Here is a 12,206-nt window from a genome sequence, read left to right on the forward strand (position 1 = left end):
CCATTACATCTCGATCCATTTCCTCTCTATATATATATATATATAATAAAATAAACTACTAATTACTACTTGTACTACTATTCTTACTATGCAGTTTTTCACTTATCGCGGGGCTTCAGGATACGGATCCCCCACGATAAACAAGGAACTACTGTACTTCATTTCTGAAAACCTCTGGTAAATACAAGACTGTTGGTTAAAGTTAGGATAACGGTCTGGTCAAATTCCTGTGAGGTCTACTGGTGCTGGTTATTAAATAAATATAATTATTCAGTCAACATCTATCGTTGATGTATGCTGTAAAGAGAAACAGCAGCAATTATAGTAAATATCTATAATTAATAGACGTAAGTGTTAAGAGTTAACCGTTTACTTCGTTTATCTCGTCCACCTCGCTGGTGTACCTGATCATCTCCGTCCACCGCACAGCTTCCTGCAGCTCCATCAGTCGCTCCTTGTACTGATTCCTCTCCATTAAAACTCGAGCCATTTCCACTCTGGTGAAGCGTTTCCTCTGAGCCGTGGGCACCTCGCTCTGTGACAAAACAAAACAAATACAGTAAATAACCGTCCTCGTTTCAGGAACTGAAATGCACAAATTTTGTTGGAGTTATGAAAAAGACTCACATCTTCTTCGTCTTTGTTTTTCTGTTTCACTTCCTCCACCTCCAGTCGTACTCTGGAAAAGATCATTCATTCATTTTGAAAGATAAAGACATTTTTTGGGGACTGCCTAAAGGCAGCCACCTATTATTATCCACCTGAAAAGTGTCTCGCTCTTCCTTCAACTTTAATGTGTCCCGAACCGCAATGTTTACCCTCACAAATGTTATATCAAAACGAACAGCTCGGCACCGTGATGTGTATTATTGCTTTTATAATTAGAATTAATCCATTATAGGTTTTATTTTTTTGTTTTGTTTTTTGAATGTCCAGAGGACCAGATTTAACTTTTTTAGATTACTTTTATTGTTGTTTTGAGTTACCATGGCGACATAATTAGCAAACAAAGATGCCCTTTTTCTTATTGAAAAACACAGACAGAACTCTTAACAGCCTCCAATTGCCACAGTGAGGTCACATGACCTAGACGGAAGACGTCTGAACAAAACACTTGTGAACTTTTGGAGCCATTTTGGTTCAAGATGGCTGCCTACCTCAGAAAACTCCAAATTGACTATAACTCAGTCATTCTTTGAGATATTGAGCTGAAATTCGATATGGTCGTAGCTGAGAGTGAGTTGTTATATGTTCCTAATGCAAACTAAAAATCCAAGATGGCCACTTTAGCAAAAAGTTAAAAAATATGCTAAAACTGAGCTGAAATTTGGTGTGGTGGTAGCTGACGGCGATGCACAACACATTCTGAATTCAAATCTAAAAATTCAAAATGACCACCGAAGTCAATTTCAAAGCTGAAATTTGGTATGGTGGTGGCTGAGAGTGAACCCCTGCACATAGTACTGTAAAATATATATTTATTAAATGGCTGCAACGTGGCAGTCCTTTTCAAAGTTTCTCCAGGAACTTTCTAGTTGATTTGCTTGTAATTTATAAGTTTTAATCATAAAGGTCTTAAAGTTGTTTTTGACTGACAAAAATAATATTTAGTTAAATATTTGATCAAATCCTCTGAACAATTAGTTTTTAAAGCCGAACCAAAGTGGTTTTATTTTGGTGTAAAATGCTCCATAAGTGGTTCCTGTGCTCTCTTACTTTTTGAGCTCGTCCTCCAGCTCTCTGGTTTTCTCCTCCAGCTTGTTTTTGGCCTGAAGCAGAGCCTCTAACTCCCCCTGCAGCATCTCCCTCTCGCAGGTTAACTCGTCCACCCTCAGGATCAGGTCTTTGTTCACCACGTTTAAGGCGTTCCTACAAAATAAAATGCAAAAAAAAAAAAAGGAACAAACTCACAACATATTCAAACAAAAACCAAGCATTAGGAGAGTTAAAACAGCCGTCCTCACTTTGTTTCAAGCAGTTGTGAATTCTCCTGGATGAGATTTTCAACTTCCCGGCCCATTCCTGAGCAAGAGTGGGAACAAAATTAGTTTAATTGAAGGAAATAAGGAAAGAAAAATTGACGACACATGAAAGCTATGACTACTTTAGCACTACAGAGATGAATTCACGCTAACGTAAGGAACCCAACATGGTACAAAGATGTAGAAAGATCCTAATAACTGCAGGTTTGACAAAACAGCAAACTATCACAGCAAACAAAAGAAGCTACAGCACGAGTCACATGACTGACAGGAGAAGAATGGAGAGAGTGGGCGAGCTTCTTACCAATCAAACTAAGGTCTGAGAAAACCATGCAATCCAAGTCAGGCGGGAGAGTAGGACAGAAAGAAAGAGAGAAAGAAATGTGGATACAGTTTGAGACAGTGAAATGACCAAAACAATGAAGGAGCCAGAGCTAAATGTGAAGCAGCTGACTCCAAACGTTGCAGCAGTTAAACACAAGGAGAAAAATCCAACAAGGGTAAAAAAAATTACTTCATAAAATAATTATTACAGCTGCAAAAGAACCTTTAAAAACCATCATCCATGCGTAAAATTATGTTCAAACGATGCTAGTTGTGCACTAACAGTTGTCAAACATAAAGAAGACGAAGCTTTGAGGTGGGTTATGAAGGAAGGGTGGAAAGGAGTTCAAGGGACATCACAGAAAAATGTTTTGAAGTTGAGAAAACTTTTTGGAGGTCATACACACCAGAGTACTCCACTGGGTTTATGGACAAGAGCCAGAGAATGAGATACAGGAGAGAAAAGAGGTGATGTTAACATGAGCAGAAGTGAGCAAACATCAGCACAAAGAGTGGCGTGGCAGCGAGGAGCAGGAGCTGGAGGTACAATGTTGTGACTAAGAATGAGATCTGCTGCTGGTCAGCTTATTACTGCTGCAATTCGGTAAAACAGACTCACAGCTGGAAAAAAAAGCACAAAACAATCAGTAGCTGCACATTGAAGTCACGTCTTTCTGCATATATTGATACGTTTCAACTGGTTCAGCTACATGAAAATGTTTCAAGCCTGGTTGTAAAAAAACGTGTCAACATTTAACCTTTTTTTTAACCCAGTGGTATAAATGAACTGAAACATGACGTCAAAAGGTCTTTGTAGTAAAACATGTAATACGTAAAGGCCACTTGAAAAAGGACAACAACAAAAAAACTAGTTTCAAAGCAATAAACAGAAAAAATAATTATATCATATTAATTAAAAATAATAATAATAATAAAGTTTCCATTTTATTTTGCTTCTCAAGACAACCACATGCTGACTGTTAGGAAAAGTTTTGAAGCAATCTAACCAGCAATGTCGATCGTCTTTAACTTTAACACACCGTGACACGTTTGGAGAGTGAAACTTTTAAACTGCACCACAATAAAGACTCCCAAATTAATGTAACGTTTTCATCCAAACAAATAAAAACTATGCTAGTACCATATTTCCCAGGCTATACATCGAAAAAATGCATCATGAAGAGAAAACAACAAAAAATGTATATATATATATTATATATATATGTTATACAAAAAAGTCGCTGCGGAGTATAAGTTGCATTTATTTAGAAGTGTATTTCACAAAGTGCATGAACAGACATTTAATCTGAAATAACAATAACACACGGGGGCGGACTGACCGTCCGGATTGCTGGGACATTTCCCGGTGGCCTGGCCCGCTCAGTGGTCACCGTGGGGACTAAAGGCTCTCTTTGGGTCACACTTTATTATTTTAAATAAACAAGCTGCTCTTGCCTGGTCTCACTGAAGCTGCAGCAGCTATGGGGAAAGACAGCCCCCCCCCCCCCCGGGCCCCCTCCCTTCCTTTGTCTGAGTCTGTCACAGCAGAGACACAGGTTGCGGACACACCCCCATGGACTTATGCTCCCGACAGTTATATGTTTGTGCACGGCGCGCACACACAGAACATACCTCGGCTTCTGAACAAGCCTAATTAAGAGAACAAGCCAACAAGTCCAACAAGCAAGTTACCATCCTTGGTGTCGCTTCTGAACAACTTCGTTAACTCCAGAGGAAGAATGGGGGGGGTAGCAGAAGAGGAACAACATATAGTTGTCAAAAGCCTAGAGGGCCCTCTCGCAGCTGTAAATGTTAATGTTTTTTTGTCTTTGGTTCATGTCAGTATGAAAGAACATTTAACATGTAAGTCAAAAATTGTGTCATGAATAAAGAGAAAAAAAACGTATAGAAGTCACTTTGCATTATACATCACAGAACTGGTAAAACTATGAAAAAAAAAAAAGTGACTTATAGTCTGAAAAATATGGTACTTGTTTTCAAAACAAGGTTTAATTATCAATGAGCCAAAAATTTAAATGGAGCTTCTTTGGAAACCAATAAATATAGTAAATATTAAAGACAAGGGGCTGATAAAATGATCAATTCAAAAAATGTATATAAAAATGTTATTTGTACACAGTTCAGATTATTATCCTCAGTAGATTTTGCAGAACTTCTCCTGTAATTGGCCAGTTTTTTACTCACCGAGCAAATCGGCCCCTTCGTCTACGTCCCCAATGAGCCCGGTGCCTGCAGAGGACAGCTCCTCGAACAACGAGTCTGTGTTCCGGTCAAACGCCATGTTTTCAATACCTTTAGTGGGAGTACTGAAAGAGTAAAAAGCAACAGGAGGAGATGTTATGGCCCACAGTGAAACCGGTTCAAACCACCCTCGGTTCTGTGTTCTACCTGCAGGGTTTGTATGCGATGAGCTCCATGTCCAGCTCAGGAGTAGACTCAATGATACCTTTCACATCAGCGTTTTCCTCACTTTCAGGCAAACCTGCACATCACAGAGCATGTATGAGAAGAAACAAATGTGCTGGCTGACATCAGGGATTGGATGGATTTAAATGTCTTAAACTTTAATGAGTAGAAGACAGAAGTCATGTTGTTTCCTCCTAATGGAACAATCAAGAGCCACTGTATGGATCTTTCCTCTCTAGCCCCGTTAGAGAAACAAAGAGTCACTAATCCGGGAGTGAAATGGACCCCTCCATGAAACTAAACAGTCAAACATCAGTTAAATCCTGGTTTTTTTTTAGTTGAGGCGACTCTAAATTGAAGCCCATACTGTCCAAAACTAACCTTGAGACAGTAGTAAATGCTTTCATAACATTCAGGCTTGATTACTACAATGCAGTTCTTTTTAGAATCAAGTCAGACCTCCACTGCACGTTTACAACTGGTTCAAAATGCCGCAGCCCAATTTTTAACTGGTACAGGCAAAAAAGAGCACATTATTCCACTTCTGGCCTCCCTTCACTGGCTCCCAGTTCACTTTCAAATTCATTTTAAAATACTTCTGTATGTTTTTAAACCTCTGAACAGTTCTGCCCCCTCCTATCTTACTGATCTGCTGCAGCCATATGTCCCACAGTGCTCTCTGAGGTCAGCAGACCAGATGCTTTTATTCGTTCCCGGCACTCGTTTTAAGCTCTAAGGTGACCGGGTCTTCTCTGTTGCAGGTCCAAGACTGTGGAAAGAGTTACCACTGCATGTCAGGCAGGCTCCCTCTCACTGTTTTTAAGTCTCGTTTGAAAACACACTTTTATTCCCTGTCGTTTGACACTGTGTGAGTTGATTGTAACTTGTCTGTGTTCTATAATTTTAGTCATTTAGTTCTTGTCTTTACCTATTTGGATCTCTGTATATTTTCTAAGTCCTTCGCTTGTTTTGATTTTGCTGTACAGCACTTTGGTTGGCCTTGCTGCTGTTTGTAAGTGCTTTATAAATAAAGTGGTATGGAAATAACGGAAAACATTTTTTTCTATAAAAACAGTGAAAGAAATGCCTGAAAAAGAACGTTTAACCTACCCACTGATATGGTTCTGGTCCCCGGTGCAGCCTGCACCTCTGTACTCTTACTGTTCCCATCTTTCCTCTCCATGTCTGAGTTTATCTGGGCGGCTGACTTGGAGCTGGTGAAGTCCGACAGTTCATCCTAAAACGTAAATCAGACTTGCTTACCGAAACATTAAGAGACGTTCATAAGATTTAAACACCTTTAATGAACAAAATCTAAAATGACAACAAAAATATGTTGGATCACAACAGAACAACACACGAGAAACAACAACACAACAAAACTGGTAAATATGAGGCGTAGAACAAAAGGCACAAGACTCAAAACTACAATTTCTTCTATCCAACCGTTTTATTTTCTGCAGAAAAACAAAAGAAACGAGGACAAAGACCCTGGACATTTAGCTGAAACACAGAGGGGGAAATGTTTGGATGCAACTGGAGCTCAAGCAAACAGAAAGTAAGATTTAACTCGTGGGTTTAACTTGTACATCACATGTCATGTCACACAGTGTCGACGTGAACAACGCAGAGCGGGAACACAAACGTGACTGCACAGGCTGCAGAGAGCGTAACACAACATCACAACAACAGTGAGAACTACAGTTCCAACTCTACAAAACACAAATACAAAGAAGTTAAAAACCTACTAAAATGAAAGTCCACTGAAAACTAAAACACTGGCTGTAGATGTTGTTAGTGCGCATGACGACTAAAGCTAGAAATCTACAAGAATGAACAAAAATACAAAAGCAAACATAAAACCGACCCATTTTTAAAGACATAAACAAAACAAGAGGCCAGATGCAACTAAGCCGTCCCATCATTAACAGATGGCACGTGGTTGAATGTGGCTCTGGCGATCTATGAGGTGGTGGTGGGGTCTATAAATGGATGACGTATGAAACGGCACAGCGAGAGGAAACTACGGCCCAGAAGCCCACACACATGCACACACGAACAGTGCCGTCCAGAGCAGCAGCGCCGGCGATCATCCAACTACCGGTTACCTTGTAGTCGTCCGCCAGCGAATTCCCCCAAGCAGGGTCCTGCGAACTCTTACCCTCCCTTTCCTTTGGGGGGTCGGCAAAGTCCAACTGCTTAAGGGAACGGGGCGGGGGGAGAGTAAGAATGAAGCTTGCACGTGCAGAAGCAGTTCAACAGAAATGCATCCACCCATAAGTGTGCATGAGACTGTGGAGTGAATGGACAACTCTGTAAGCTGATGTGTGTGTGATTACTGGTTATTTAGGGATTATTCATCTAACATTGGAAATACTGTACAAGTAATTACTATTTTACTAATAAAAAAAATGGCCTAATTACATATTGATGAGCTGCAACCAATCTAATAATACTTGTTTTATTTTGTCAAGCCTCTAGGCTTCTCAAAATGTAAAGATTTAAGGATCCTTCTTAGTTCAATTCAGAGCTGCAAAATATTAAATACTGAATATTGTGATGGTGATATAAGCTTTGATTAACACCAACATTAGTCTAGAAGCTTCAGAAATACGTGGGCTGTTATTTTGACATTAATGCACTTTTTGCTTTCATTTTGAACTTAGAGACCATGAGAGGTCAGTCGTTGTTGGTGTGAAGTCTTTTTTTTTACATCAAAACCTGACAAAATTCAAATTCAAATTCAAAAATACTTTATTAATCCCAGAGGGAAATTAAATAATGATCAAATGATCAAAGCAGTCCACACATCATCTAAAACACCCTCTTTAAGTTCTTGTTAGTCTATCTGTCTACATGAAGCTTGTGTTTGGTTAATTTGAACGTTTTCTGCACCAAAAAAAAAAAGTTTTTTCCTGAAGTATATTTCTATACACTATATTTCACAAGTGCGGCTTTTTGATTAGATAAATGTAGATTTCCCTGACTGCCTCATAATGTTCTGTCATGGCGCTCACCAACATGTTTTAGCATCTCAGCCATTATCTGAACACGATGTGGCGCCACATAAACATTTTTAATCACCATATCTGATCTAGACCTTTTTAAATCTCGCCTAAAAACATTTTTAGGTTTAAACAGCTAGTGGCATTTGTGTAATGTTCTTATTAATCGTCTTAACTTTTATACTGTGAAGCGCTTTGACTGGTTGTTTAAAGGGCAGTATAAATAAGTGTTGATTGATTGATTGGTTGATATTTTCCTAAAGTAAATGTTGCTTCAATTTTAACAAAACATATTTTTTTCTAATCTATAACCCAAAACTTTCAGTTTGTTTACTTGTGGATTCTTGAAATGGATTGTTTTCATTTTATTTACTTCTGGTTAGTTGACAGTATTTTTAAGTAAATACTGAAAAAAAGTTTATTTTAACAGAATTATATGTTGCTCGTTAAAAAAAAAAATGCATTTAGCAAGGTACGAGACAATTAGCAACCACACCAACAATAAATGTTTATCACATTATAATTCTTAAAGTTTATTATTATAATAGTTGTTTTTAAAATCTAAATGTTTGTTCTGAAAATATATTTGCGTATATGCTTATCACAGTGACAAAACTATATTTGATGTTATAATAATATAAAACAACAGTGGTGTCAAAAGCCTTTTGTTTACATGTAATTTGTATGATTTTAGTTAGATATGAAAATACTTTTATAACAAAATATATTGTAATATATTAAAACACAAACATGTGCTAAAATAAAAATGTTGTCATGTGATTTGTTTTATTTTGCATTACATATTTTAGTAATAAAAACAAGTAATAAAATGGTAAAATAATAAAAAGGTCAAAAAGTAAATACAATAAAAATTCTGTTATGAAACATGGAAACAAAAATGTGAAATGTTCAACTTTGTTAATTGCCAAACTAGTTATTAAATGTACATTTTTAAGATTAGCTACTGTAAATGGTATTTTGTACATTTTTACTAGGACTCACTTTGTTTTAATCCAAATAAAACGCAGTGATTGTGAAAACATCAATATTTTCCCAGTTTGCTGCAAATGAAAAGTTTTTACGTGCATGTATGAATCATTCAGCATGAACGTTAAACATGTCCGACATGCAGTCACATGCACGTAATAAATCTAAATAAACTGCATCTTATAAATAAACTGGATGTTTCTGTTGACAGGGCGTTTGCATTAACGAGCCACATGTTTTTAAAAACGTCTGAGCCTCAACAGCACCAGTCCTGCAACAGTGATTACATAAGGTCGCAGCGAGCTCGTCTCTTCAGAGACCGGCTGTGTGCTCTATATCTGCATCACTCCCATCATGCATTGCGCCGCACAGCTGATGTCCCAGTTTAAACAAAAATAAGGACGGAACTAGCATTACAGCTGCTACAGATGCTAACACGTTGATAAAAACCTGTTTTACATAGAAAACAGCTACGGTGTAGCAAAAAGAAAAGCACAACTGACAAATTGAAAGATCAACGTTAGAATAATAATTAAAAAAAAACACAATTTCATATGAATTTGAGTGCAAAACGTAAATTCAATCACAAGTAAATTTAATAACAGCTAAACAGAAAATGCTAAGATACATGAATATTTATGTTCATTTAATTATCTCCTGTGAATGCTGCACCGGAGGAAGTCTGAATGAGCAGCCAGAGGAGTCTGGAAACAGAGGTGGTTTTGTGCGACGCCAACTAAAATACACATTAGTGCACGAGTCTCATCAAAGGACCTGCTATCTGAAATGGATTAAAGCCCAACGCTCATCTATCTTCACTGCTGCGGTACAACTTCAAACAGGCAGGAAATGTGATGCTCTCCATATCTGATGCGTTTCTAATGTTAGGACAACTCATGAAGAGTTACTGCGTTGGCAAGAAATAAATCCAGGTGGTTTTAGCTTTTAAATAAAAACACATATTTTTTGTCAGAACTTTAAAACAAACATTATTTAAGTTGGACCGAAGTGCACTGCAGGTCAACTATCATTACCAAATGCCTCGATGAGTCATCGTGAAGGTATCGTCGCTCTCAACCACGTATGAAATTCTCCTCTGACGACAAATAATCAGCGAGGCGCCACCAACACACCCACCTTAAGACTGGCGTTGGAGCGCACCTGTGAAGAGTCCGTGAACCTCCAGCCCTCCGTGCCCGGAGTCTCCGCTCCAGCGTGGGAATCTGGGATTAACAGAGATGCTCCTCCAGAGGAAGGAAAAATCCCCAAAGAGAGAGGCCGCTCTCTCCTTCAGAGGAGAAACCAAAAGGCAACATGTTGGAAGAAAAGGTTTACTGTGATCGTTGCGCTTTACAACAGGAGCTCGTCGCACCTGACTCGACCGACGCTGCTCGACTCGGACGTCTCACTTATCTGCTGCATTTTGATCCTCTCCACGTGCTCCATGTAGTTATGGATCATCTGCAGAGACAAATAAAAACTTGTCACGAGTTCTGTTAAAGATAACAATTCACCTTTATTCCCCCCTGCGCCTCCTTTCCATCGTACCTCTGAGTGCCGCTGATGGAGGGAGTTATACTCCTTTTTTAATTCTACCTCTCGTTCTTCTAACCTGCTGACTGAAACAGACAGAAATATCCCAGTTTAAGATGGTTATTTTTCAAGATGCACGATGAAAAATTACAAAAGAAAATACAGCAAAAAGTGGAATTAAAAGCATTAAGCAAATTTCTAAGCTAAAACATTAAATTTAACTTAGTAAAATGCCAAATTGTTCACCAAATTGTTAAAAAAAAAAAAGATTAATTGCGAAATAAATCTGAATATTTTCGAGGGACAGGGACTTTATGAGGCAGAAAGAATGATCTTGTCAAAAAGGTTTTAGTGCTGAGCTGACTTGCACAGTGACAAAAACATCTAATCCTCTATTAGAGCCTCAGCTTTAGCCTAAACCCCACTTTGAGCTGCACACTGATATTCAGTTTAAAGCTTAAATACTATCAATTACAGCAGCTAAAGCTTCTGCGTGTTGTCTCATGGCGTTTCGCCTCGGTGTTTATTTGAGCATCACGGAGGGAGTTTATTCTGCCGGAGTGACTCATCAAATTTCTGCAGACAAACTAAAAAAAGAGAAGAGGGACCAGTCCTGGGCGTGTGTTAGCAGATATGATAAATCACTGTGGAGAAGATTAATGAGGCTAAATATTAATAATATGATGCATTATGTATGTACTGTCTGAATGGGATGCTTAAAAATAAAAAGTCGCAGCTGAACCCCCTTTAGCTTTGACTGCAGCGTGTAAAATAGTTGCAACAGGCTTAAAGCAAAGTATATTTCCATCTACAGTAGAAACAATCCATGTGCAAAAATGATGTCATGCGATTCCTGAACTCAATATCTGAGCTTAATAAATCTAAGCATTGACGATTTGTAATACAGAATGACTGAATTAAAAGAGAAGTGAAAAAACAGCTAACCCTGTTCATTCGATATATTCAGTGGTCAGATAAAACAAATTGGTACACAGCTCGTACAGTAGGCAACAAACATGACGCTTTTTTATTTTATCTGTCCTGACTAAAACTATAAGATATCACTGAAAGAGGGCAAATCTGGAATTATTAGATCACATGACGTTTTTTCATTTATCTACTTTATTCTTAACGTCCCAGACAAACTGAACACTTTTAATATGTCTTATTGGTGAGATAACTAGTTACGTGGTTTTAGTGCTCGGGATATCCATCCATCCATTATCTTTTACCCGCTTCTTCCAATTTGGGTCACGGGGGTCGCAGGTGCCCATGTCCAGCAATCACTGTGTGAGGGGCGGGGGACACCCTGGACGGGTCTGCAGTCCATCACAGGGACACAGAGAGACAAAAGAGACAAACAACCATTCATCCTCTCACTCACACCTAGGGACAATTTAGAGTTACCAATCAGTCTAACATGTTTTTGGTCTGTGGGAGGAAACCGGAGTACCTGGAGAAAACCCACGCATGCACGGAGAGAACATACAAACTACACACAGAAAGGCCCCCGGACCAGGATTGGAACCAGGGACCTGCTCGCTGAGAGGCAGCAGCTCTACCAGTTGTGCCACCGCGCAGCCCGTGATCGGGATGTTTCAAGTTTTAATTTTCCAGTCACATTTCCTCAACGATGGCTCAAATATTTCCGTTTTCAATTTTGAACTGGGGAATTTTTCATCTAAATTCATCAGTTTCTGCAGTTTTTTTCTGTTTGATCTTCCTTCTTGCCTGTTCCCTCTTCAGGGGTCGCCACAGCGAGTCATCCTCCTCCACCTCACTCTGTCCTCACTCCAACTACCTCCATGTCCTCTCTAACTGCATCCATATTTCTCCTCTTTGTCTTTTTCCTGGCAGCTGCATTTCTAACATCCTTCTACCAGTATACCCACTGTCCCTCCTCTGGACATGTCCAAACCATCTCAGTCTCTAACTTTTATCTCCCAGT

General features: G+C 38.8%; 1 protein-coding gene across 1 annotated transcript in view; it reads right to left on the reverse strand.

The window, feature by feature from the left end:
* spag9a (sperm associated antigen 9a) overlaps window positions 1-12,206 on the reverse strand; it is a 33,037-nt gene that overhangs the window by 14,793 nt on the left and 6,038 nt on the right. Inside the window, exons 3-14 of the mRNA XM_037688934.1 lie at window positions 10,274-10,344; window positions 10,098-10,186; window positions 9,863-10,013; window positions 6,842-6,928; window positions 5,844-5,970; window positions 4,716-4,809; window positions 4,512-4,633; window positions 2,287-2,301; window positions 1,965-2,022; window positions 1,717-1,869; window positions 628-679; window positions 405-535 (exon numbers count right to left, since the gene is read on the reverse strand). Of these exons, the coding sequence (XP_037544862.1) occupies window positions 405-535; window positions 628-679; window positions 1,717-1,869; window positions 1,965-2,022; window positions 2,287-2,301; window positions 4,512-4,633; window positions 4,716-4,809; window positions 5,844-5,970; window positions 6,842-6,928; window positions 9,863-10,013; window positions 10,098-10,186; window positions 10,274-10,344 (1,150 nt within the window). The remainder of the gene's footprint in view (window positions 1-404; window positions 536-627; window positions 680-1,716; window positions 1,870-1,964; window positions 2,023-2,286; window positions 2,302-4,511; window positions 4,634-4,715; window positions 4,810-5,843; window positions 5,971-6,841; window positions 6,929-9,862; window positions 10,014-10,097; window positions 10,187-10,273; window positions 10,345-12,206) is intronic.

This window comes from Nematolebias whitei, chromosome 15, assembly GCF_014905685.2.
Source record: "Nematolebias whitei isolate Nwh7 chromosome 15, NemWhi1, whole genome shotgun sequence".
Taxonomy (NCBI): Eukaryota; Metazoa; Chordata; class Actinopteri; order Cyprinodontiformes; family Rivulidae; genus Nematolebias; species Nematolebias whitei.